The sequence below is a fragment of the Rhododendron vialii genome, chromosome 2a (genome assembly GCF_030253575.1).
Source record: "Rhododendron vialii isolate Sample 1 chromosome 2a, ASM3025357v1".
In the NCBI taxonomy this organism is placed as follows: Eukaryota; Viridiplantae; Streptophyta; class Magnoliopsida; order Ericales; family Ericaceae; genus Rhododendron; species Rhododendron vialii.
Window position 1 is genome coordinate 31,142,809 of NC_080558.1, and position 24,428 is coordinate 31,167,236.

At 38.7% G+C, this 24,428-nt stretch overlaps 1 protein-coding gene across 10 annotated transcripts in view; it reads right to left on the bottom strand.

The window, feature by feature from the left end:
• LOC131314469 (carboxyl-terminal-processing peptidase 1, chloroplastic) overlaps positions 1 to 6,838 on the bottom strand; it is a 29,200-nt gene extending 22,362 nt beyond the window's left edge. For 4 of the 10 annotated variants that reach the window (XM_058343158.1, XM_058343147.1, XM_058343126.1 and 1 more), the window contains exons 1-2: positions 6,377 to 6,836; positions 232 to 351 (exon numbers count right to left, since the gene is read on the bottom strand). In XM_058343158.1, coding sequence (XP_058199141.1) covers positions 232 to 351; positions 6,377 to 6,766 — 510 coding nt within the window. In that variant the 5' untranslated portion in view covers positions 6,767 to 6,836. Of the gene's footprint in view, positions 1 to 231; positions 358 to 6,376 lie in introns of those variants that run through there. The other 6 variants (XM_058343118.1, XM_058343111.1, XR_009196417.1 and 3 more) reach the window with 5 other exon arrangements.
• Between the last annotated feature and the right edge of the window lie 17,590 nt (positions 6,839 to 24,428).

Sequence of the window (24,428 nt, forward strand, 5' to 3'; positions counted from 1 at the left end):
TTACAGCATTAGGAGTGACAATATAGTATTGCCACGAGTGCATGCTATTCTCTCACTGTCACAAAATCTTAATTTCTTGAACTTTTCAATATTTGTTTATATTTCCAAAATGTGCGGAAATGACAACAGAAGAGGCATTGATAAGCAAGGCACCTAGACTAAAGCAATAACTGAACTGAAAAGCTATCCAAATGTAAATAATCAGAAAACAGAAGATGGAGGACCGATCACCTCAGCGGGAGAAAGAAATCTTGTATAGGGGTCACCCAAGCTAGCCAACATCCGTCGGATCATGTCATGAGCTTTTGATCTCGTCTGAATGGAAGTGGCTAAGATATCTTCTTTCTTTCGCTGGAACCAAAAAAGGCCAAGTACGTCACATATAGTCCAATAGTGGGTAACCAAAATGTTCCGTAGGAAGATGCTATTTGTTTGGTAACCACTAGATTCTAGATATGACGATAATATCTTATTAGACAATTTTAGTTTCTTATTTTAAGATTGTCCTGTTATCTAATGTGCACGCTGGCAATATAAGATAAGTACATATGCAGTCATCCACAAATAGAAGTTGTTAAAGCATCCAACTCAAAATTATTTGGCAAGAGTGGAGAGGCCGCCCAGGCTCATATACTAGTTTTGGAGGAGATAATTAACCGACAACCACCAACACTCATAGCTTTAGGGTAACTCCCCCTAGAAGTAGGGAGCCCCTGCACGTGCGACCCATGACTCAAACGTGGAGAGGTAAGCAAACGATCCATCACACAAGGATCACAACAAACAACGATGTACTTATGGCACAAATAAGGGGGAACAAAGTCTCCGAAACCCTAGCTCTGATACCATGTTAGAGCATCCAATTCAAAACCAATTGGCAATGGGCGGAGAGGCCGCCCAGGCTCATATACTAGTTTTGGAGGAGATAATTAACCGACGTGATCGTGTGGGACAAACTCCAACAGAAGATATACCCATCTAGATAAACAAGATCGACAAAAACAAACAAGCCCAAGTGAATGGACCACCAACTGTCTCTACCCAATTGAGAAGCAGAAAAGCTTTGGGCAATTCTCCAGAAAGCAATCACGCTTCACTGCCCTCCCTGACTTCACGCCTAGCATCCCAATTAAACACCCCCATCCAACATTCTGGGAATCATCCCTATAGACAAACATCGATAGCGCAACACAACCGTTAGATGAAGTCCATCCAAAAGTAGGTAGAAACGCATGTTACATGGCTCTCATGAGACCAATATGACAGAGAAAGGAAAAACTAGGGAGAAAACCTACTATCATGTAGTTTATGGTAATTGTCGTACATCACTGAAGGACTGCAAGGGCAAAGAGGTGAAGGGAGAGACAGAGGGCGTAAGGTCAGTTGTGGTTGAAGACACTCAGAATAGAAAGATAGAGAGGCAAAAAACAAGAAATGTTGACGGTAAAATGATGTTGTTGGAAACCTGGAAACCGAATCCCAAGACAAGGTGATAGGGCAGATAGATTAGACATCAAAAAATTTCCTAATGCTATAATAATCCTTCATGGAAGAAACTAGGGTCTTGTGCGGCACAATCAGAAAAAACTAAACCCATGGTCACGAAACTTGCAAAAATAATGCCAGGTCACTAACAGATACCACTTGATTGCACCTAATGATCTTCTACACTCTTACGCATCTCGTGTTTTTGTGGCATAAGTTGGCAACGAATTTGTATTTCCTCCACAATGTAATTCATCTGGTTACAAAAATTGGTCCATATAAAACAAGCCTATGTGAATAGGCACGAGCTGTAATCCTATACAAAAAGAGTGCTGACATATGTCTTCTCCCCCTTGAGAAGCAGAAAAAAGATTTGGGCTCTTCTGACGACAGCTATCACATTCATTGCCCCTCCTCTCAACCATAACACTGCATGAGGACCTTATCTGTTCTTTCTCCTCACTCTCTAGTTACTTCTTATTTTAGTAGGAGTGTTTCTGCCATAATATATACTACTAAATACCATGCTTTCATATCATGGAACTAAGTATTTAATTTGATTAATTGTCAACAGAACCATTTATTCCACTTCAAAGAGTGTGGGCAATGTTCACAATTATGTTATGCATGTGTGTCTCTCATTCAACATAGTAGATGTCACATGGTATGCAGTGACCAATATGAAACTATAAGGAAAAAGAACTGACAATGGGGGAAGCCTCTTATTATCATGATTCTAGCATTTGACGTACATTCCCAGAGGACTGCAAGGGCAGAGAAGTGCAGGGAGAGGGAGGTCAAACATTTGTTAGAAACAAACATTTTGAAGACACTCAGAAAAGATACATAGATAGCCAAAAACAAGAAACATTTACTGTACCATTGGAATTGTTAGAAACTGAGTCCTAAGACTCAGTGATAGTGCGTATAGATGACATCAGAAAATTTCTCACTGAGTCACTGTTGTAAGAACCCTACACAACGAAAACTAGGCTTTTACCTCATCTCTCTAATTTCATCTCACACAGCACAACTAGAAAAAAAAAATTATTTGAACCCGATGGAACACAAATACTGCAAAGTGCGAAGAGAATGTCTGGCCAATTAAACACATACAGTCACAAACAGATTCACCAGCAACAAGCAGATCAAACTCATATCCTATTCCCGTGTACTCCTGATCAAAAACAGAGAGTGGGCTCTAAAACATGGGTTTTGCTCGATTAGTCTTTCTACCATAATTTTTAAACTTTCTTTTCAAAAAGCTTTTAAATAGTTTTTAAAAAAATGCTCATTTCACCTTTCGAATACAAATTCCACTTAGTTCAACTTTTGTGCAAAAAAGATCGCTAGAAAAAGTATTTTCAGTATTTAACTGTAAACCACCTCAACAAGCACAAAGCTTGATTTTATTTTTCTGAAAAATCGATTCAGGATATAAACCGAATGGAGCCATGATCTTATGCGCTTTCTCACAAATCACTCTTAGTATCTGGAATATTAAGTCCTTGTAAAAATGTAAATAACTAGAGAACTGTACAAGCATATGTAAATGCTACAGAAGGCAAGCAAAATCCAACAGGGACTAGGTTTCCTACCTATGAAGCACGGATAATTCAAGAGGTAGTCTCATTCGTATCATATTTTTATCGATACTCCTCAATTACTCATGAATAGATATACAAAATCTTCACAATATGTATTTATTTAATTTTTTTGAGGTATCAAATACTCTTCATCATGTATCCAAACTTCTGTAAAAAAGAGATTGTGGAACTTCTAGCATAGTTTTGGAGTAAAATAGTTAGCAATAAATAAAAGTATTGGTTTCTAATAGTTTACTTCTTTTTTATAGTTTTCTGGATTGACATCGTTACCGTTTCATACATGTATTCTGCAAAACTGAACTTCAACAACTAAATAAGCAAACAAGCATGCACCGGAAAAAAAAAAAAAAAAAAAGCAAAGAAGTTACTATGTATACAAAATTGTGCATCTAAGACTTGAAGAGCAAAAATTAAAGGCACAAGGAAGAATGTAAAAATATTGTATTGTGCTAATTAATGTGAACAGATTATACTTGATAGAGAAAATATTCTTAGGAGGTCTTAAAAATTAAAAGTAAGGATCCAAAATTTATGCCTATTTTCCAAAGATGCATGCTAAGAAAAACAAAATGGTTCTCACCATTTTTGTAATTATCTAGAATAAAACGACTAAGATTTACAAAATCATGTTTTTATCTAGTGTATCATAACCATGTCCATATCCGACATATTTGAATTTCCTCATATCACTGTATCCATATCCTGTATCATATCGATGCTTTGTAGCTTATTATGGAAGCAGAAATTTGTAAATCAACCTCAATGGTACTTCTATATTCATAAATCATAATTCATACCACCACACCATTATCATTGCACTCCCAGCCTTACCTTAAAATCACATTTCGAGTTTCATGTTAGGGAGTGATTTTCACACTCACCTTCAAAACAACGAAACAAAGTATGCAAAAACACAGCAGGAGGAATGCTCCAAGCCAAGCAGATCAAGCGATTTTCATCAGTTTTCTTCACCTTCCTCCAATAAATAGAGCTTGCCTTGAGGTCAGAAGTTACCATGGAAATGAGATCCATAGAACTAAGGGATTGCCTCTGAAAGACCCTCCTGTCTCTCTCACACCAAATGCCATACAAAACTGCTGCCAAAGACAGTTTAAAAATGGAGTGTTTGAATGAAGAGCGGCTTCTATGATTAGTAGCCCATATCAACTCAGCCTGAAGGTCCATAGCAGATCTTGTGACTTCATTTACGTGCAAAAAATGGGACCAGATACCGGCAGAGAAAGTATGATTAGTAGCCCATATCAACTCAGCTTGAAGGTCCATAGCAGATCTTGTGACTTCATTTACGTGCAAAAAATGGGACCAGATACCGGCAGAGAAAGGACAGAGGAAGAATACGTGGTTATGGGTTCCTAAAGCCATTCCACAGAGTACACAAACCCCATCAGGAACAATACCCCAGTTCAACAATCTATCTTTGGTAGAAAGTCTTCCCAAAATAGCCATCCATTCAATGATGGTCCACCTGGGTACGTGATGAGGGAACCATACAATCTTGCACCAAGGCACAACAGGATTTCCCTTCATGCTGTTATATAATTTCTTTCATCTCCCCACGCTAGAATTACAGATATCCATCGATTAAATTAATTACCCACAATTATAGTACTCCAACATTTCAAATGTCATTAAGATAGTCCCCCTAACTCATATGTCAGATATAAATGTCCACATGCGGGATTAGATATAACCAAAACTTATAAGTTTCCTCCAGGGAGTATCATCTTTCCCTAAACAGGGAGGTGGCCCTCTATATTAATATCCACCATACACTTTATCTTATTACCTAATCCATCAGGCTTATTGACACAAATTAAAGAACTCACTCTTTGACGAATTCAAAGTGAGAAACAAGAAATATACACGTCTAGTTATTAAGGGTTTACAAACATAGGCAAGATGTCAATTTTCTTGTTACATATAATTACCTCTATTTGGCCCCATGTGTAGCTGCACAGTGAGTTGAAAAAATTATGCCATTTCCCGTAGTCAAGACAAAGACAAACTTACTAAAATATTTTGCTAATAGTCTTACTAAAATATTGTGCTAACAGTCATACATCCAATTCCATCTAAACTATTAAATAAATCCCACATACTATAAGAACCGACAACGACGATCTACTATTTCATGCGTAAGCCTAACTTTAAACTAGATTATCTATTGTGTAGCACAAAAGACAAACTAAAATAAGTAATCCAATCACACATTGCCACAAAGGTGCTTATTAAAACGGAATAAGTGAATTTATTAACAACAAACCAAATCAAATACTTAGGTGTACTACATAAAAGGATGGCTTTTACTATATATCAATAATATAAACACTCCTTCCAATTATTTCCTTTATACGTGATAATAAGAGGCTTTCTCCCTTTGCCAGCTAGGGTAGGACAATTACTATACTGTTTGCAACTGGATGGATTTTGTCGTACATTTTCAGTGCACTATTACAGTTTGTGTATAATGATGACCACGGAAACCGTTGCATGAGGGTGTTTTAATTGATATGACAGACGTAAAGTCAAGCAGGGCAATGAACGCAATAGATGTCCACAGGAGTGACCAAAGTTTTTTTGCTTCTCAACTAGTTGGCGACCGTGGCGTGCAACTGGTACCCGACTCACTTAGGCTTTATAGTTTAGTACGGGTAGTATAACCAAATGGCTCTACGTTCATCGCCAACATTGCCCCAAAAACCCTAGATATGCAATGCCTTGTGACTGGAAATTCCGAACTCTTTGTCCAGTGGAATTACTCATCCTAGAGAATTATATATCCCTCATAATTAGGCCTGGCCGGCCAATTAACCGGGGCCGTAGGATTTAGTTTCGTTTCCACGCAAAGTAAATAAATGGATGAAGTATATGCAAGGTGTGGAACCCGAAAACTCAAAAAATTCCATTATGGATAAAGCATGGTAATCTGTCAAATGGATCAACAACATTGCATATAAGCAGGATTATGATAACACGCAAACCTTTTGACAAGTTTATTGACCGAGTTAGACATGAATTGGATTTACGGCCCGTGGGAGGTCATTTCTGGAATCCACAGTTTGAATGAAGTAATTAATTGCAAAATCAGTTCTAGAATACGGATATGCAAAGGTTTGACATCATCTCCTTCGGTGGGGTAATCCATGATATGTGATTATACATAGCTTCAGTTTTAGTTCAGCCAATAAAATATGACCATACGTCTCTATATATACATTCACACACGCATAGATACTATGGTCATGTAATGGAGTGAGAATTACAAGCCAGGTGTCGGGGGACCACCGGTGGCGACCAGTGTCGAGAAAGCTATCATTGACGATCTCCCAAGCTTCCTCCACAATCCCTTCGTCCGTAATGGATTCGGGAGCCGCGTCGAAGCTGTCTTCCCTCTCCTCTTGTCGACAGTATTCTGTTGAGTGATTTTGGGGTTGATTGAGGGGTGAAGGGAGTGCGAGAGAAGAAAGGGGAGAGACGGCTAGGCCCAAGGAGAGAGCGCCAGTTAGGGCACTGATTAGGGTTTTCTGAGGCCAATTGAGAGTCGTGGAAGTGGTAGTGGTAGTGGTAGTGGTGAAGAGAGTTTGGGGTTTGCTGGGAGTAACTGTTGGGAGTGGTAGTGAAGCAGAGCAGTTGCAGAGGAGGACCCTCATCATCTCCTCTGCCTTGCTTCTCGGTCGTTTCAGGTGCTTCCGATCTCAGTTGTATTTGGATTTGGATATACGGGTATCTATCATCTTCTACTTATATCTAGCCAGAGGTTTTCTTTTTTCTTTTCTCCACTAAATTATGCACTTTTTTTTTACTTAGTCCCTGAACATTTTTACTTAGTCTTGAACTATTAATTTGACAATTTCATCTCTTCAACTATTATATTGTTACTTACTTAGTTCAATAGATAACGAAAATTAAGAATTTGAATAAAAAATGTCATGTAATGCGCTCTTTAAAACCCTATAAGTAGATATTTGATAACTCTTCCAGAAAAGAATTTCTTTCCTAGAAGAGTTTATTTTTAAATCCAAATCTTTGAAAACACATTGAGGCGGCTTGGATGTGCCATGTAGTGCACCCCTGCACAATAGTGTTTTTGATTTCGTCCCAAAAGCGGCAATAGAAGAAGCGTATAATGAAATCACACCATCCAAAACCTAAAATATTCGATACAACACAAATGCTTGATGAACCATATGGAACTATAATAATTTTCGCTCATATATAGAAAATACATTTAACTTTGAATTTTATTTAACCGTAATTTTTCCATAACCATTTTTCCCGTGAGATTTTTGGTAATTTTGTTTAAACGGTGGCCAATGTAGCGTTGGTTATAAAGAAAAGGGAAAGGAAAATAATTAAAAGGGCAAAATTTAGATAATAAAGAGAACGTTTGAACTATATTTGTAATGTTGGCCAATGTAGTCTTTTGAACTGCATTTGCTTATATTATATAATAAAAGAATAAAAAATTAGTTGTTTTTTTTTTTTTAAAAACACGTTAGAAATGCATTGAAATAAGAGAATATTACAACCCACCGTGGGTGCAACTAATACAACTGTACAAAGACCTATTACATATCGAGAGACAACTAACACATTTTAAATCAAATGAAGAAATCCAGTTCAGCGTTAAATTGATCAAACGGTCAGGTGTTCGAGTCGCGCATGGTTCTTATCGATATCCAGCTGTCACGATAGTTTCACAATTGACGATGCTTCCCACAAAGACCGACCGATGCCAACCTTGTACGACTAATTCCAACAAAGTGGCTTTTTTTGCATTGTCGGTAGGGAGCACTGCGTGCATGGTAGAGCTATATGCAACTAGATGGCTAGGAAGCTAATTATAGCGCAGAATCGATAGTGAAAAAGCAGAACCACACCACAATCGTGGTTATTGAAACATAAACTACAAAAGAGCAAATAAACCAACCGCAAACCGCTTATTCAACCCACACAACCCAAGAAAACAACGCTGTTTCGAGCGATTTATCAAACTCCCACCCCTTCATCCCAACCACAAGCCACCGTTATCTAACAGAACCCAATCGCCAAACATCGCGATGAAATCTTCAATCGCCGATGCTTTGTCGTCGATATTTCAAAATATATGATCACCCCAAGCGCAGGGCTAATACGTCCTTTGAAGCATGGTAATCCGGAAGCCCGGGTATCTTACCTAAGGGAATATCATCACGGCTCGATTGGATTTGTAGAATTAAGATTCACGGCCTTGAGATTGCCAACTTTAGGAGTAGTTTGAAACAGAGATGTAGAGACTCGTATTTTTGGAATTTGTTTAAAGTTTTTATTAATGTTAGAATATTGAATAAATGTGAAATCTTTTGAATTTATATAATCTAGGGCTTGAACGATGGAATTGGAAGTTGAGGGAGTGCAAGTGTGATTTGTGTATGTCCTAGTATATATAGGGTGTGTGTGTAGAGGATGGAAAATCCTCCCTTCTCTCTCTCCCTCTGGTCCATCTCTCCCTCTCTCTCTCTCTCTTGCTCCTTTGAGCTCAAAACTCACCAATCAAACCTCCAAACCTTCACATTTCAACCTCCAATCCATCATCTATGCGTGTTTTGGGACTCGTGCTTCGTTGGTTAGAGCTCGGTGGAGGTGCATTGCTCGCGGTGTCGATTTTAAAAGCTATGGCTTGTTCAATCTCCTTAGTTCCAAATTGATAATCGAGGTAGGAATTTCTTGCACTTATTATGTGTTTATGTGTTGATTTTGCACATTGATTGTATTTTAGATTGTTGGTTGTTGTTGGAGTTTTATTCTTGAAAAATCTGCAGAAATCGCTACTCGAAACGTCATCGTATTGATACAATGTTTTTGTTGTATCGATACTATATCCTTATTTTGAATCCAGTAGCATCAGAATTCTTGATTTGGTTGCTGTATCGATACAACATTATGAGACAGTTTTGCTCCTGCTGATCCCACTTCGATTGTTTTGACTCTCGATCACTTCTACCACCTCTTAGACGTCTTTAAACCATCTCTAAACTCGATTGCTCGATCTCTATTGACTCATTGATGTTCCCAATCCAGAGACACTTGTAGAACCTAGTTTTAGTATTGTTGTTGATGGAAAATGTACCATAAGGTTAAACAGGAATACCGTAGGCTATTTGGAGTGTCGTGGTGAGTATTATGGGTAGATGTGAGCATGTCTAGTAAGATCTTTTGTCCTCTTGATTTGTTGCACTACAAGTTTTCAATGGCGTTTATCATCTGTGATTTAAGTATTGGTACTAGTGGGTAGAATGTTGTAGAGTTACTTATGGGTTGGAACGTCATGTAGGACGTAGTGATGTACTCGAGAAAGAGGTGTGAGCTTGCGTATTAGTTGAGATATGATATGTTTGATTGTTTATATGATATGGTTAATTGTTTATAATGATATAGGAAATGAATGACTGTTTGAGATTGTGGACACAACGAGAACATGACACATCGAGTATCACCATTCGGCTAAGACTGGAGTGGTGAGATGACCGGAATGGACATTGTTGGTATCGCCATGGACATTCGGCGAAGTGATAAGATCTGTTGATGATATGAACGGGTATCACCACTCAGTGGGATGATTGGACCACGCTAATGAATGGGTATCTCCAATTGGTGAAATGACCGAAAATGAGCGAGACATGCCAAAACCTTGATTGATGTGATATATGATTAATGGAGGAAGGAAAGAAAGATTAATTTTTACCAAAGTTACTTGTTTTAAAAGGAAAAGGATTTTTATTAAAAATCCTCCGGCTATTCTTGAGCTAATCAACGGTTTTCAGTATTTATGCACAGAATCAACGGACCCCGGCTATTCAAACTCGAATCAATGGAGCTTGACCATTATAGGTCACATATTTCTCTACATTATACCTATATGAAAACAAAAGAGATTGATTCATGGGAAAGAGGATGTGAGAATGATTATGAGAATGAGAATGATTGTGAGATCATATGTGATGTGATAAATCGGTTGAGAACCCAAATATTGATTATTTGTGATTGATGTGGGAATGTTAGTGGTACTAGTATGGCGTGTGAGATGATAGCTGTAGCATATAGAATTGTCTAGAATCCTTTGGCCATAGTGAGTTGTTTGTTGATAACCATATAAACCTTGGGCATACCTGTCTATACTCATTCACTTTAGATGCACAACTCGGCATATTTTCTTATAACTTGTGTATAGATTTCTCTACTGAGCTAGTGTAGCTCAACCTATCATTTTTGGGTACATTGTAGGTCACTGTCATTGTCATGGAGTGTTTAGAGTGCATGCTATTTTTATTGATTGAAGCTATTTTCGGAGAATACTTGATAATCTTTGTATAACAAACCGCATTGCATTGTATTTTGGGGTACTATATGTACTTTTGTGAGGATTTTTGTGCATCAAATGTATTTAATATTTATGTTGAAAATCGAGGGCGCGACAGGAGAAAATGTGCGATAAAAGTGTGTTTTGAAAATGATTTAAACTTAGCGACTAGGTTTAGGGGATTTTAGCACTCATAACTCGAATCAATCAATTTTTCTCTTTAATTGCTCGGGTTGAGATATGCGTCAATGATCTCCCAACCCGGAAGATTTATCATTAAGACCATTTTACTAGAAAATAGGTTGAAACACCAAGCTAGTTCTAGTATTCATCTAGCAAACGCAATGGATGACATAGCTCCAAGCATCATGCGTAGCAAGTAGGCTCACTCTTGCCTAGGCAAGATAAAAGAGGTTAACACCACCAAGTTTTGATAGACAAACACGAACTATCTTAATTTCCCAACTAAACATGAAGATTTATTGAGAATTCAAGCCATGGAGTGTTAATCACCCCATGACCAAGCCTAATTAACTACTCACTCATGCTAGGAATTGAATCAACAAAGCTAAATATTGAAAACATGATGGAACTCAAAATAAACTAGAGATTTATATAGATCAAGAGTGCAGCTACAATTTTAATGAAGAGTAAAATAACAAACAACAACTAACTAAGGAAGAAAATTGTAAAATTAACTAAGAATAATGAAAAACAAAGCAAAAATAAGCAACAAGAAATGAAATCTTATTCTAGATCTGAAAAAGTGTTCCCTCAGGCCCCATTTGTTAACCCTCTAAGACCTTGGGATTGGACTACCAATCCCAAGGGATCCCTGATACCTTGTTTGATTACCTAAAATGAGTATGGATTACGAGTCCGAAGGTATTAGTAATCCGGCCAATAGGGGGGATTGGTAATACCCCCATGGACATGGTATTGGTAAGTCAATCCCAAGTGAAGTGAAGCAAGAAAACCAATTTGCTCAGTTCAAACGTAATACCCAAACTAAATATCCCAGTTAACAAACAATTTTTGTGCCAACAAATTTTTCTTTACTACATTTCGTTTTTTCTTAGAATAAAAAATAATCCTTATTATAACTATTACTAGCATAGTGCATTAGTTATTTTAGCCTTTTCAAAAGTTTTTAATTTTTTGGTTCTATCTAGCCAAAGTTTTGATTTTTATTGTTAGTGCTCTAATTTTCAATTCGTTTGAACCAATGCGAAGATATTATTATTCTAATCATATTATTTGAAAGGGTCACAATTAAATTTTGTCTCTAGGACTCTCAAAATTACGTTTCTGCTCCATAGGGTTTATAACGCCCCAAATTTTTGGAACGTTAAATAGACAATTTTTATTGAAAATCTAAATAGAGTCTGGCTCATTATTACATCATAAACCCCATAAGAGTACATTTATTACACAAAGAGAGGGAAAACTAGGGTGTCCATCTACAACTCTGCTTGTTCCTCCATCCTAGCTATAAAGACCCGTAAATTCATAAAATGTATTTAAATGTTTTATAAGGAATAAAAAGGAGGAAATTGATTCAAACATCGAGAATTGGGGTTAATGTGATAAAGTATTGCATTTGATGGGTGAAAGTGTGATGTGTGCTTAGTGTATATACGTGTTATATGTGTGCGTGAGTAGGGAATAAAATTCCCCATCTCCTCTTCTCTCACTCTCCCGTCCATCTCATCTCTCTCTCGGCTCTTACTCTCTCTCCCACTCATATACAAATTCCACCCAAAATCACTTCAAACCCACACCAATCAACCACCATTCTTCATTCTACTTGTGATTTTGAGCTTGTTCCTCATCTATTAGAGCTCGGTGGAGGCGTATCCCATTCGATTGCAAGATTTGGGGCTAGGGCTTGGAGAATCCTTGGATTTTCATTCTTCAATCTTGAGGTAGGGAGTTCTAACTTTCAATATATATTTATGACTTGTTTCTTGTAGCTTGATTCTCACCATTGATCGTTGTTGATGTTGTTGTGGTTGTTGTTGTTGTTGAACCCGTGGAAATCTGCAGAAAATCTGTTTTCGAAGTGAATTGTTATCCATACCATTGAAATCGTTATCGATACCTCTATGTTCCAAGGCCCAGAAAATTAATCGTTATCGATACCCTTGGTCTTTGTTATCGATACCTTTACGTTACCAAGCCCAAAAATTAATCGCTATCAATACCATTCGACAATGTTATCGACACCCTTGCATCTGGAAACAATTTTGACCAAATGGTATCGATACCTTTGTGCTAGGTATCGATACCTGTTGCTTATCTCCAACTTTCACTGTTTTGCTTCATTTTTCACCGTTTTGATTTCTAATCACTCCCAACCTATCCAAACACTTCCCGAATGATCCCTGAACTCAATTACTCGTACCTAATGATTTCGTTGAATGTACCCATAATCTTAATGCTCATTTGAACTTGATTTCACGAAAATCATTTTATAAATCAATGTTGAATTTGAAAGATGTGAACGTGTTGAAAAAAAAAGATTACGGACACGACGAGAACACTTCAGGACATCCCGAATGGGTAAAGAGCCTGGCAGAGGACATCGGGGTCCTTTAATTGGCCCGGTTTGAGCTATATGCTCGTATTTGATACTTTAGACATCCCGAATGGGTAAAGAGCCTGGCAGAGGACATTGGGGTCCTTTAACTGGCCCAATAAGAGCTTCGTCTCATGACACATGTACGAGACACGTTTTGACATATGGTGTTTTCAAAGTTTGTTCAGTAAGACACATGATTGGTTTTGAAAATGAAAGGTTGGAATCGGATTGTAGGCACACGCCCTGAAAATTTTGAGTTTGTATTTTGAAAATCGGGTGCACCCCTTTTGGAAAAGCGCTACGAAACGCTTCGATTTAAAGCCGCCACTCGGATTTTAGCGGTGAAATACCCAAGGAACCGAACTTGAAACGTTTTGCTACGTAATTTGATTTTGAAAAGGCGTAGACTGGTCCGTCGTCACCTTCGATATCTAAGGTTCGGGAGCCAGGTTACGAGAGGGAAAGGGTTTTATGGCACCCCTCTCGCCCAATCCGAAGATCGGTCTCTACTCGGGCATTTTATAAAACGTTGCATTTTTCTCTCTTTAATCATTTTCTTTAGCCAATTAGGGCGGGGGAGCAGTTAAGGGGGAATTAAGACTATAACAAGTTGCATTTACGAGATAATGTGTGGCATATGATTGATCTAAACAAGTATAATAGATTGAGAACAAGCACCTGTGAGCGTTTTAAATAAACTGGAATACACTGCCCCAGAATGAGGCACACAAGAAGAGGCTGTATGCACTGGCCAGGCCACTGCATGAAGAGACGACTTGCGTGCGCCACCTGTATACTGGCGTGGGTCGGTAAATCTAAACTCACAGCTCCTGTTTCTCAAGCCTCTGGGCTCTGGAAGGACCAGTGCACACCCAGGACAAACCACGCAGTTAATATGGTAGAATAAATACAGTTGTAGGTAGCAGAGATGACTTTTGGAGCAATGAAGTGAATAGAGCACCCCATAAACAGTGTGGGGAGTATAAACAATGGCCTAGGCTTGACTGTCACGCAAGGGCCAGCCACTGGATCCATTGAATTTGTCGTACGCCAGTCTATAGACCCCGTACGCCAGTTACACTACTTGGTCAGTGCTTGGCTTTGCATGATCTGGGCTATGGAACATGACCAGAAGGATCCCAGAGGCCTTAAAATATAAATACAGATAAGGAGCTACACAATTCTAAGATACAGAAAGTAATAAACTAGTTCTTATTATGCTTAAAAGGTGATAAAATAAAATGAAAGCAGGAAAATGGATGATCGGTGGTCCCCACGCCAGTGGTGCACACACAACCATAACTGGCGTACGGCTTGTAATTACTAGCGCGGCACTTATCATCACACACGATCATTGAATCTTTGCAAGTTTTAAGGCCAAGACTGCTATTGATTACCAGCCTTGACCCTGTTAGCACCCCTCAGGGGTCAGAACAGGGCACAGAACAAAAGGTGGTATACCTTTTTATTGGCCTTTGATGGAAGGTTTGAGCTTTGAACTTGTAGTTTAAAGGATGGATGATGGGTATGGGGGTGTGATGAGTGTATGGGAGAGGGTTGGTTCTCTCTTTCAACTGATGGGAGAAGAAAGACAGCAAGAAGAGGGAGAGAGAAGACTTGAATGCTCTTTAAGAGTCTTAACCTTGTGAACCCCTTGCATATAAATGCAAGAGGGGTATTTATAGCCTAGGAATGGACTGAAGAAAGGTTGATTAGCTGGGGTTAAGGGCTGGTTAGGTTAAGAGAAGGAGTCTCCATGCATTAAATGCAAGGGACTTGGCTTGAAAGGTGGTGTAGAAGAGAGGGGGAGCCGGCTGCGCGATTATAATCATCAGGGGTGTGTAGCCTACGTCAGGGTGGCCACAAAAGTCTTGAGCACGTGGTTGAATAGTGATGATTTGACCGGGTTTGACTGGCGTACGCCGAAACTGTACCTGCGTGCGCCGGTGAGAACTGAGTCAACGGTCGATGACTGACACGTGGCGGTTGACCGACACATGCCAGGGAAGTACTGGCGTAAGCAAGTATGGTTTTGCTGAGGCCTTTTAGTTCTGGCTTGAAGGGTCTGGACAAGGCTTGACAAAGGTTTTGAGTGAGGTTCAGGACGCTCAAAGCTCAAACACACCATTAGCCTCGAGTTGTTCTTGACCGTAATCATCATTGGGGAATCAAAAGACCGTAAATAAGCTAGTCTGGACAGTCCAAAATAGGGTGTCTACACAGATTACTATTGTTGCCCTTTTCGTTGGTTTTGGTTGCCATCTTTCATCCTGTGACCGTTCTTGCATTTTATCTGCATACATTGTTACATTAGAGCTTTCTACTGGGCTAGTGTAGCTCAAACCTTACATTATATTTCAGGTACTAACCTTGGGCAGTAGTTGCATGCTTGGAGTGCTTGGGCGTGGACACTCTTTTGAAAGCTAACTTGAAGAAGTTATATATTCATCTTTGTAAATCACTTTTTGGAAGATGTAATTGTAACTTCTTTTGATATTACTTTGGTATGAGGATATTGTAAACCTTAATTTTTGAATACTTGGCACTTTTGTTAATTTCGGGGCCGTTGAGCCGATGATGTATTTCTTTTGTAAACATTGGGACGTTGAAGTGTAATTTATGGAAATTGACTTGTTAAATCCTTTTGGGTTATGGTACGGATATTTATGAGGTTTTATTTATGAAAATCTCTTATATTTATGTTGAAAATCGAGGGCGTGACACTAGCCAGCTCCTCGGCTCCGAAAGCCTCCAAGGTGTACAGCTCACCCTGATTATCTACAAGGTCTGACACATTATACCAACATACCAACGTCGCCCCCGGTATAATATATCAGGGTCACCAAAGGTAACACCATGAGCTTCAGGAGCTCAGCAGAATAACCCCATAACCGCTAACTCGTAAATTATAAACAATAAATCATAGAAATATATGCCACTAAGAAATATCAAATATCACATGCATAATCCTTGAAGCACATAACAATGAAACATCCATATTCGCTATTTAACTAACATCGGTGTCTGTGATATCGGTGTTTCTCGTACGCAACTCATCGTAGACCGTGTCTCATTTTCATTCACCAAATCAACATTTCCAAAATACTTTTTGAACATGCCATGTTACCAATGAGACTACCACGTCCAGCACCATTGGCAACACACACAATGGGCTACCAAGTCCGATCACATTGCGGTTTCGAAAACCATACACACAATGGGCTACCACGTCCGGGCACATTGTGGTTTCAAAATATTTTTCTTTCTTGGCTCCTCTCCGTGGAAAACCAAGTCACACCTCTAATGAGATACCAAGTCCGGTCCCATTGGCAACACACACCACACAATGGGCTACCACGTCCGGCCACATTATGGTTTCAAAACACTTATTTTCATTAAACACGCCCTTGGTGTCATGTTTCTAACTTTCTCAATTTTTGTGTCTTATTTTCATGCAATGATTCCGCGGCAGGACTTTTCAAGTAAGTAATCATAAATCATTCATTGTAATCTTGAAACTAAACTAGCAATATCATCCAACTCTATATTACTTATCATGTTCCTGTTATCCCTAAGTTCACGCAATCATGCTCAAACATTTAGCACACAACTTAAAGCATAGTGTCACATAGACGGACACCTTTGGAGTGGAAACCACTTATGCTTTATCACATATCAAACAAGTAATCCAAGTAATCACATATACATGCTCATAACTATCCTTAAGATCAAAATACAAATACTTTCATTCAAGTTTATGTTTCAAAATCCGTTCTCTCTTTCTTTTTGGGAAGTTCAAAACAACATATATTTTTCTGAAAAATAAGTCGAGTTATTCAATATAGTCATATTTCTTTTCAAGCCTTTAGTAAAATACCTTTCAAGTTCTCATGCATTTCAAACAATACAAATAATATACACATTTTTATTTATACTTAGAGATAGTGAGTACGGAAAATCTACCGTTCTTCTTGGCGGTAGGGACGGCTACGAAAAAGTAAGTCGGCTATCGAACGGGTGGCCTCCTACGGGAAGCTTACGGTGGCTTCGAAAGAGGAAAGATAAGACTTTCTTTCTCTCGAAACTAGTTCTTGACCTAACTACTAAGCTTTTTGGATTGAAAGGGTGGTCGAGTGGTGGTTTAGTGGCGGCCTAGGATGAGCTTCTTGAAGAACTCAAGAACAAAGGAAGAACTTCAAGAACAAAGCAAGAACAAAGACAAACACAAGAATTCGAGAGAGAGGAGTTGGAAGGTTTGAAGGTGTGAGTTGAATGGTAAGAGTGGTGTGCCATTATTAGCAAAATTTTGGACTCCCTCTCCCCTCTCTTGCCCCCCCCTCCCTCTCCTGCCCCCCCCCCCCCCCCCCCCCCCCCCCGCTCTTTCTCTCATTTTTTTGTTCTATTGTCTTGTCCAATCAAGTCTTACAAGCATGCCAAGCCATGTCAATCCAATTTAGGTGCAAGACTAGGTAATCATGGAGATTTTCTACGGCTTTAAGGCAATCCTAGGTGATTATATCCTAGGTTGGCAAGTCTTACAAGTCTAAGAGGTTAGCCTTCCATGTTTAGTCCATCCTAGGTCTAGGTTGTAGTCAAAATCTAGGGTAATTAAGGGCTAGGTTCTAGGATGATTAAAGGCTAGATTATGTGCTTGAAGTAGTCTAGGAATGGGTTGTCATGTGGTAATTAGGTTTAAGGGCTAAAGAATGTGTAAGGAAGCATAGCTTTCTAGGAGAAAATATGCACATGCACACACACCTCTCTCCCTCTCTCTCTCGGCCCATCTCTATCTCTCTCTCTCTTCCTAGGACTATGTACTTATATATATATATATATATATATATATATATATATATATATATGCTAAGTAGTCTTATTAAGTGTAAGGAAAGGTAATGATTAAAGTTAAGATTTCAAGTGCAAAGCATTGTCCAATGGGTATATCTATGTATATATAGGCATGCTTATAATAGGTTATGAGGTATATATACATATATATACCAAGGGAAAGATCTAGGAAAACAACTTTGGTGGGTAATTAGGTTTAAGGCTATAATCCTTAGGTTTGCATGCATGGCAAGCATAATGATTACTACTTTTGGTAGCATAATGATGACTTCCTTTGGTCCAAAAAGTTCAAGTAGGGTTGAAAATGTTCATAAGGTTCATCTAGGGTTAGGAGGATGTAACTAGGTTGAATGGGTACTTAGGTTTCTCTAACTAATCGGTTGGAAACTAATTCTACTTACCAAGTAGGATTTCTAGCCAAGAAATATAATTTAAATTTTTTATTTAACTAGCTAGGAAAATATACAAGTGCTTCTACGAGCATACTTGTCTTTGGAAAAGGACTAGATTGCCCGGTGCGAAGGGATTCAATTTTATAAGTCTTAAATCTAGTTATGGCGGATTATTAGAGCTAAAAGGAAAACTATAAAGCAATTTAAGAATAAGAAATTTTCAAATATTAAATCGAGATTTTTTATTTACTAAAAATCGAGGTTGTTATAGGGTTCTAAATAAAGAGCACAAACTTAATTATGAGAGCCCTAGAGACAATTTAATTTTGACCCTTTAGAATAATATGATCAGAATAACAATATCTTCGCACTGATTCAAATAAATTGAAAATTTGAGCACTTAATTTTTTAATCATATGTTATTCTTTAATTTTGCATAAGGGCAAAAATGGAAATGTATACTATCAATCCAATTCTATCCTATGTTCAACAAACATGATATTAACAATCTCATCCCAAACAAACATAATCATTTTCAATCTAATCTCATTACCAATCCCTTCTCATTACCAATCTCAATCCTAATTCAATCTCCTTACGAATCTCATCCATCTATCACTGTTATCAAATGAGACCTTAAATAATGTGACATAATGGGGAATATTTACTCACCCATTTTCGCACACGAAATCTTACAAAATGCCCTAAAAACCTGCTGCGAAGGCCTTTGATGTCGATACAAGGGTTTTTTGTATCGATACTGAACATCTTTGAGTAGAATCCATTTGGCCGCCAAAACAACTCGGTATTGATACAAGAAAACCTTGTATCGATACCCAATAGTAATTGGCCCTCTGGGTTCTACTTACAAATGGGTATCGATACAGCAGAACGCTGTATCGATCCCGCCCTTGTTATTTCAGGTTTTTCAGCTTCCGGCCTCTGGCTTGGCTTCCAAAGGTCTTGGCCACTCAACGGGTCTTCAACTCTTCATTCTTGGGCACCAGGTGGCTCCATTCTTGATCATCTTGAGTCTTGGACGCCTCCGGCTCGCTTTAAGCTTTAAAAACCCTCTTTATTAAGTGGTTTTCCTACAAAATGGAATAACATACCCTATGTGCAATATCAAATAAAATGCTAATTTAACTAAACATAAAGCGATAAAACTAAGGACTTAAGCACCAAGAATATGCATTGTTGGGTGCTTATCAGCCGAACATCACTAGAAATTGAGTCCACACTGCCTCGCAAGCATAAACCATCAAACTATGCTTTACAACCCTTACCCCCGGGGGTATTAACTCGTCAAACAAACCATATGCTAATCATTTCGAACTGTTGAACTCAAACAATCTGCATACCACCTAAAGCCGCCAAACCCAGAAGACCAAAGATGTTACCTAGAGAACATAAACCTGGCGAATAAATCGCTGACCGGATCGCGCCCATAATAACAACGGTCGACTCCGAACAATCAATCAACAACCAATGCATGTGTGTGAAAAATGTATGTGTGTGCGCGTACAGTGACTATGTTGCTGGCCGGATCGCGCCCATAATAATGACGGCCGACTCTAGATAAGGCAGTCAAAACCCTCAACCAAGATAAAAATACACAACAAGGAGTAGCCATAATACCAATAGGTACATGTGTGCACGGACACCCCCAAAGAACCACAAACTCAATCAAACACACAAGCAAAAATCTACACCAGATACTGAAGAGCCTAAAGACACATGTGGAACCACACACACAGGCAAACAAACATGCAATCGAAGAAACGCATGCAAAAGACAAAATTAACATCAAGGTAACGATTCGAGTAAAAGATCGATCAACGAAGTGGCAACGACTGGCAGCAAGAATGGAAAGTAATGACAATATTAATCAGATCCCCAAAAATCGACCCTGTCGTTTTGAACCCTGAAGAGCACCAGGTCGAACTCCATGAGATCAAGAAGCCCGCCAACGAACCAGTGCAAGCCCTATTCCAGCTAAAAGCGACCCATTCCAAACCGTAGGCATATGTATTCAACCCTAAACGAATCACAACAACCATTTCTGACCAGCTTGAGTAAAGCCTAACGGAATTCGAACCTTAAAACTGCAAATTCAGCATGATTCGAGCCATAATCTCACCAGGTTCGATCGTTCCCAAAGCTGTGCATGCGAGAACGATCGCAACTGGAAGATCGACTGGGTACATAGTGACGGCAAGACCATGCGTACAGTGGCAACAACAATGAGGTTTTACCGAGAGATGGTAGGGTGTCACGGGAGGCCTCCCCCCAATAATCGAGACCAAAAAACTTAGCTTCCTTTCTACGCTGAGTTTAGAGAGAGAAAAAGTTATTGTCAGTATATTTTCACTTTATAAGTTAAATGTTCGACACAACACTCACCTAATTAGATATCTAGGATATATTTTAAACATATTGTAATTTTCAAAATATATGGTGCGTCATACTACCTAATGTGATGTGATTTTCATCAAAATATTCACTACGCATTAAACAAATTAACAAATACAACAATGTGACTAATAATTCCATTTTTAAGACCTTAGAGAGAAATGAGTGGATTTTGGATAATGAATGGAAAGAGATAAAGAGAAAAATGAGAGTAATGATTGAATGAAAATTTATCGAGGACCGTGCGCTGAGAGAGAATTCAAAATCCCAACTACCAAAACGAACAAACTCATATGTACCTGGTGATCTTGTAATTTTTTTGTAGATTCTTAAAGAGCTAGTATCTTTCGTGATAAGTTTTGTCTAAAATATACTACATAACATATTCAAGAAACCTATTTTTTTTTAACAAAATATTTTTATGAGAATTGATTTTGGTGCTCCATTTTTGTACATAGGCGCTCCACTTTTAACATAAAGTTACTAAGGTGGAGCGCCAAAATCAAAACTCTATTTTCATTTATATTCCAAATTGAATTATTTATCCATAATTCTAGAAGGATCAGAAGTGAACATATGTTTCTGTACTACTATTATGAATTTAATTTTTGAGGGTGAACATTAGCTTCTTTTTTATTGGTTGATATGGTATAGATCCCACCATAAAATGATATCATATCAAACTTATAAAAAAATATATTGCAAGTGAGACCTATATTATTTCAATCTTCCTTTTTATTGGTTAGAATGAGAGATTTTTATCAAACTAATCTTTTTTTAGAACTATTGGCCGGAATACTTTCATTTTCAAACTATTTTTAAAACTAATCGGTAGAGCCACTTCAACAAGCGCTACCTAAGTAGCGCTATTCCGATTGGCAGTTTGGAATTACACCCCTGTGCCACGCGGCTGTATGATGTGGACTAATGCCATTTGAAATAGCTCTACTCTATCAAGTAGAGCCACCCGAACTGGCTCTAGCCAATTTTATTTTTTTTATTCGGCTCTAGCGCTTTAGAACAATGTTTTCCCAAATAGGGCTAGGGCTTTGTAGACCCCCCAATTTGGACCTATTAATTATCCTTAATTTGTGCCCTCGAGGCTCCCCGATGATGAAATTGAATCAAAGCATGCCTTGGACGAGCTTGAACGATGCTTCTTGGTCTTTTTCTAAACTAAAACGCGTTTTTTTTCCAAACACCTTGAGAATATAATGGGCACACATTTCAGTGTATAAATTTCCTTGAATGAAACCAACTAGGTTAGAAAGAGGACTTAACGAGCTTTCCACGCTTCGAAAAACACCCAAATCCGAGTTTAGGAGTGTCTGTGGTGCCCTTCTGAAGTTGGGCAGACACTCTTAAGCGCTCGGGACCACTCTTGAGCGCTTAGGACCACTTCTGAGAGCTCTGTCACAGCATGTGATGAGCTTGACCATTGACCATGGCCTTTTCAGACCTTTTTTAGTCCATTCAACGTTCAACTTGGTCCTGCCTGAGTATTTAGATGGCGCAGAAGAATAATGATGCCATTTTTCCCCCAAAAACTATTTTCTTTTCATTTTTTATTTGATTTTCAAGTTTAAATCCTAATTTTGGCTTGCCTATAAATACCCCCATGTTCTACCTTGCAAGAGGCACGAAAAATCAGTCTTTCCCTCCCCTTTTTGTTGCCAAAAATCAGCCTCTAAAACTCTCTCTCAAACTCTTTCAAAACAACCTCCATTTTCTAAGAAAAATCACCAATTCTCAAGGAAAATCTCTAAGAGAAATGGAGCCCTAAATCCCCTCTTTTCAAGCTGTTTTCTAACTATTCTCAAGCACTAAAATCAGTCCAAGATGCCAAGTTCAAGTCAAGCAAATGTATAAACGCCTTCATAATCCACTGTTTTCAAACTTCAGAGAGGGATCAAGGGCTCATGCCAGTTCCTCATACTGGTTGTGAGCTCATTTAATCTTAGTTTAACTACAAGAGCAAGAAGAGCACAAAAAAACAAAACATTTTTTGGGCACTGTGTTCACTCTCGAGCACTCGAGACCATTCCTGAGCGCTCAGGAGTGCTGCTACCACCAAAATTCTGTTTGTCACCAAACATTGCTTTTCCTGTATTTCAATAAATTCTGGGTGTGCACTAGTCTTTTCAGAGCCCAATTAGGTTTATTTTCAGTTGCAAGGAAGCAATGTTTGGATGGTTAAGACCAATTCTTAACTGTTTAAACACTTTGCTGAGCACTGGTGTGCATTAATAGCTTTATGTTTTTTGTTTTTAGCTTTAGAATATACTTGTCTAACCAAAATTTGCAGGAAGAGGTAGCAGAACTCCTGAGCGCTCAGGAGTACGATCCTGAGCGCTCGGAAGTGTTCTTAGTGACAGATCTTCATTTTTATGTCATTTTACATCTTGTATCATTTCATCAATATACACTATACACTAACACATGCATACACCTGCTACTTGGTATACCTGTGGATACCTGCTAATTGTTTAATGAAACAAAATGCTTTTGTTAAAATCCCACAAACATTTAGTAGGGACCGACTTCGTGTCGGGTGAGGGGGTGCCGTAAAACCCTTCCCCTCTCGTAACATGGCTTCCCAACCCAAAACAATGTCTAGTTTTCAATTTCAAAAATTATTTCTCGGAGGGCGGACCATAAATCCGGGTGGCGACTCTTTCGATTTTTCAAATCCGGGCGGGTAGCTGTTTAATTAATGCTTAAAGAACTTGATACATCGGTGAATTGTCCTTGAAAAGTCTGTCAAAAACGACGTTGCTTTATGCTCGTCGAAGCAAGGAAATGGCGATTCTAACTGGATTTCTATCCGGTCGTTCCGACCTGGGGCTTTCCGACTATTCGCTTGTGTGTCTTTTTCTTCAAGTATTAATTAAACTGGCGAGCCAAGCTTGAAAAATGTTTGTGGGATTTTCAAAATATTTTGTTTCATTGTTTGTCTTTGTGTATATATATCTTGTTCGACGTCGCTGTTGTGTTCTTGCAATCTTGTCCGGCTTGCCGGTGATAGGGAATCCCAGAATACTCGTCAACCCTTGACCATGATGAGTCATACCCGTCGTTTGTACCGTTATCGGGTGTACGCTCGATAATCGGGAGGCATACTTTGACTCTAGTCCGGGGAACCCGTTTAAACCAAAATCGGCCTTCATACGTGTGTAGAAAGCAATAGAACATCCCATATTAGGACAGGAGCCCATAGGGTAGGATTATGTGATATATCCTGCTTACATGTTACTGCTTTTTGCATCGCATCTTGCATATCGTCTATGTCATGTTGTTGTGCTGCTCATTTAAAGCCATGTCTTCTTAGGCTCGCTCGTGCAGTCCATAAAAGGTTGCTGAGACCCAATGAAGAGTCACGTACCTTATTACATGTTACTTTGCTTATATAAGTCCTTTGAGCTATGAAAGTCGGAGAAATTAAAATCTTACTAAAGTCTTTGACTAACGTTTAATCAAAGTCTTAACTAAAAGGAGGAATGACGAAGAGACAGACGTTGTGACACCAACACCATCCAGGTTATAGTGTCACATCACTTACACCATTTCGGCTATTGGCGCCATGCCACTGACGCCACTTCGGTTATAGTGTTACGCCGTCCACTCCAAGTTATTCCAAATTAAGGTTAAGGTTTCGATAAAGCATAAGCCGACTATTTAGTTCTTAACAAGGGATACACCGTTAAAAAGAAATCCGCGACCCCGTGAGTCTTTAGAACAATGAG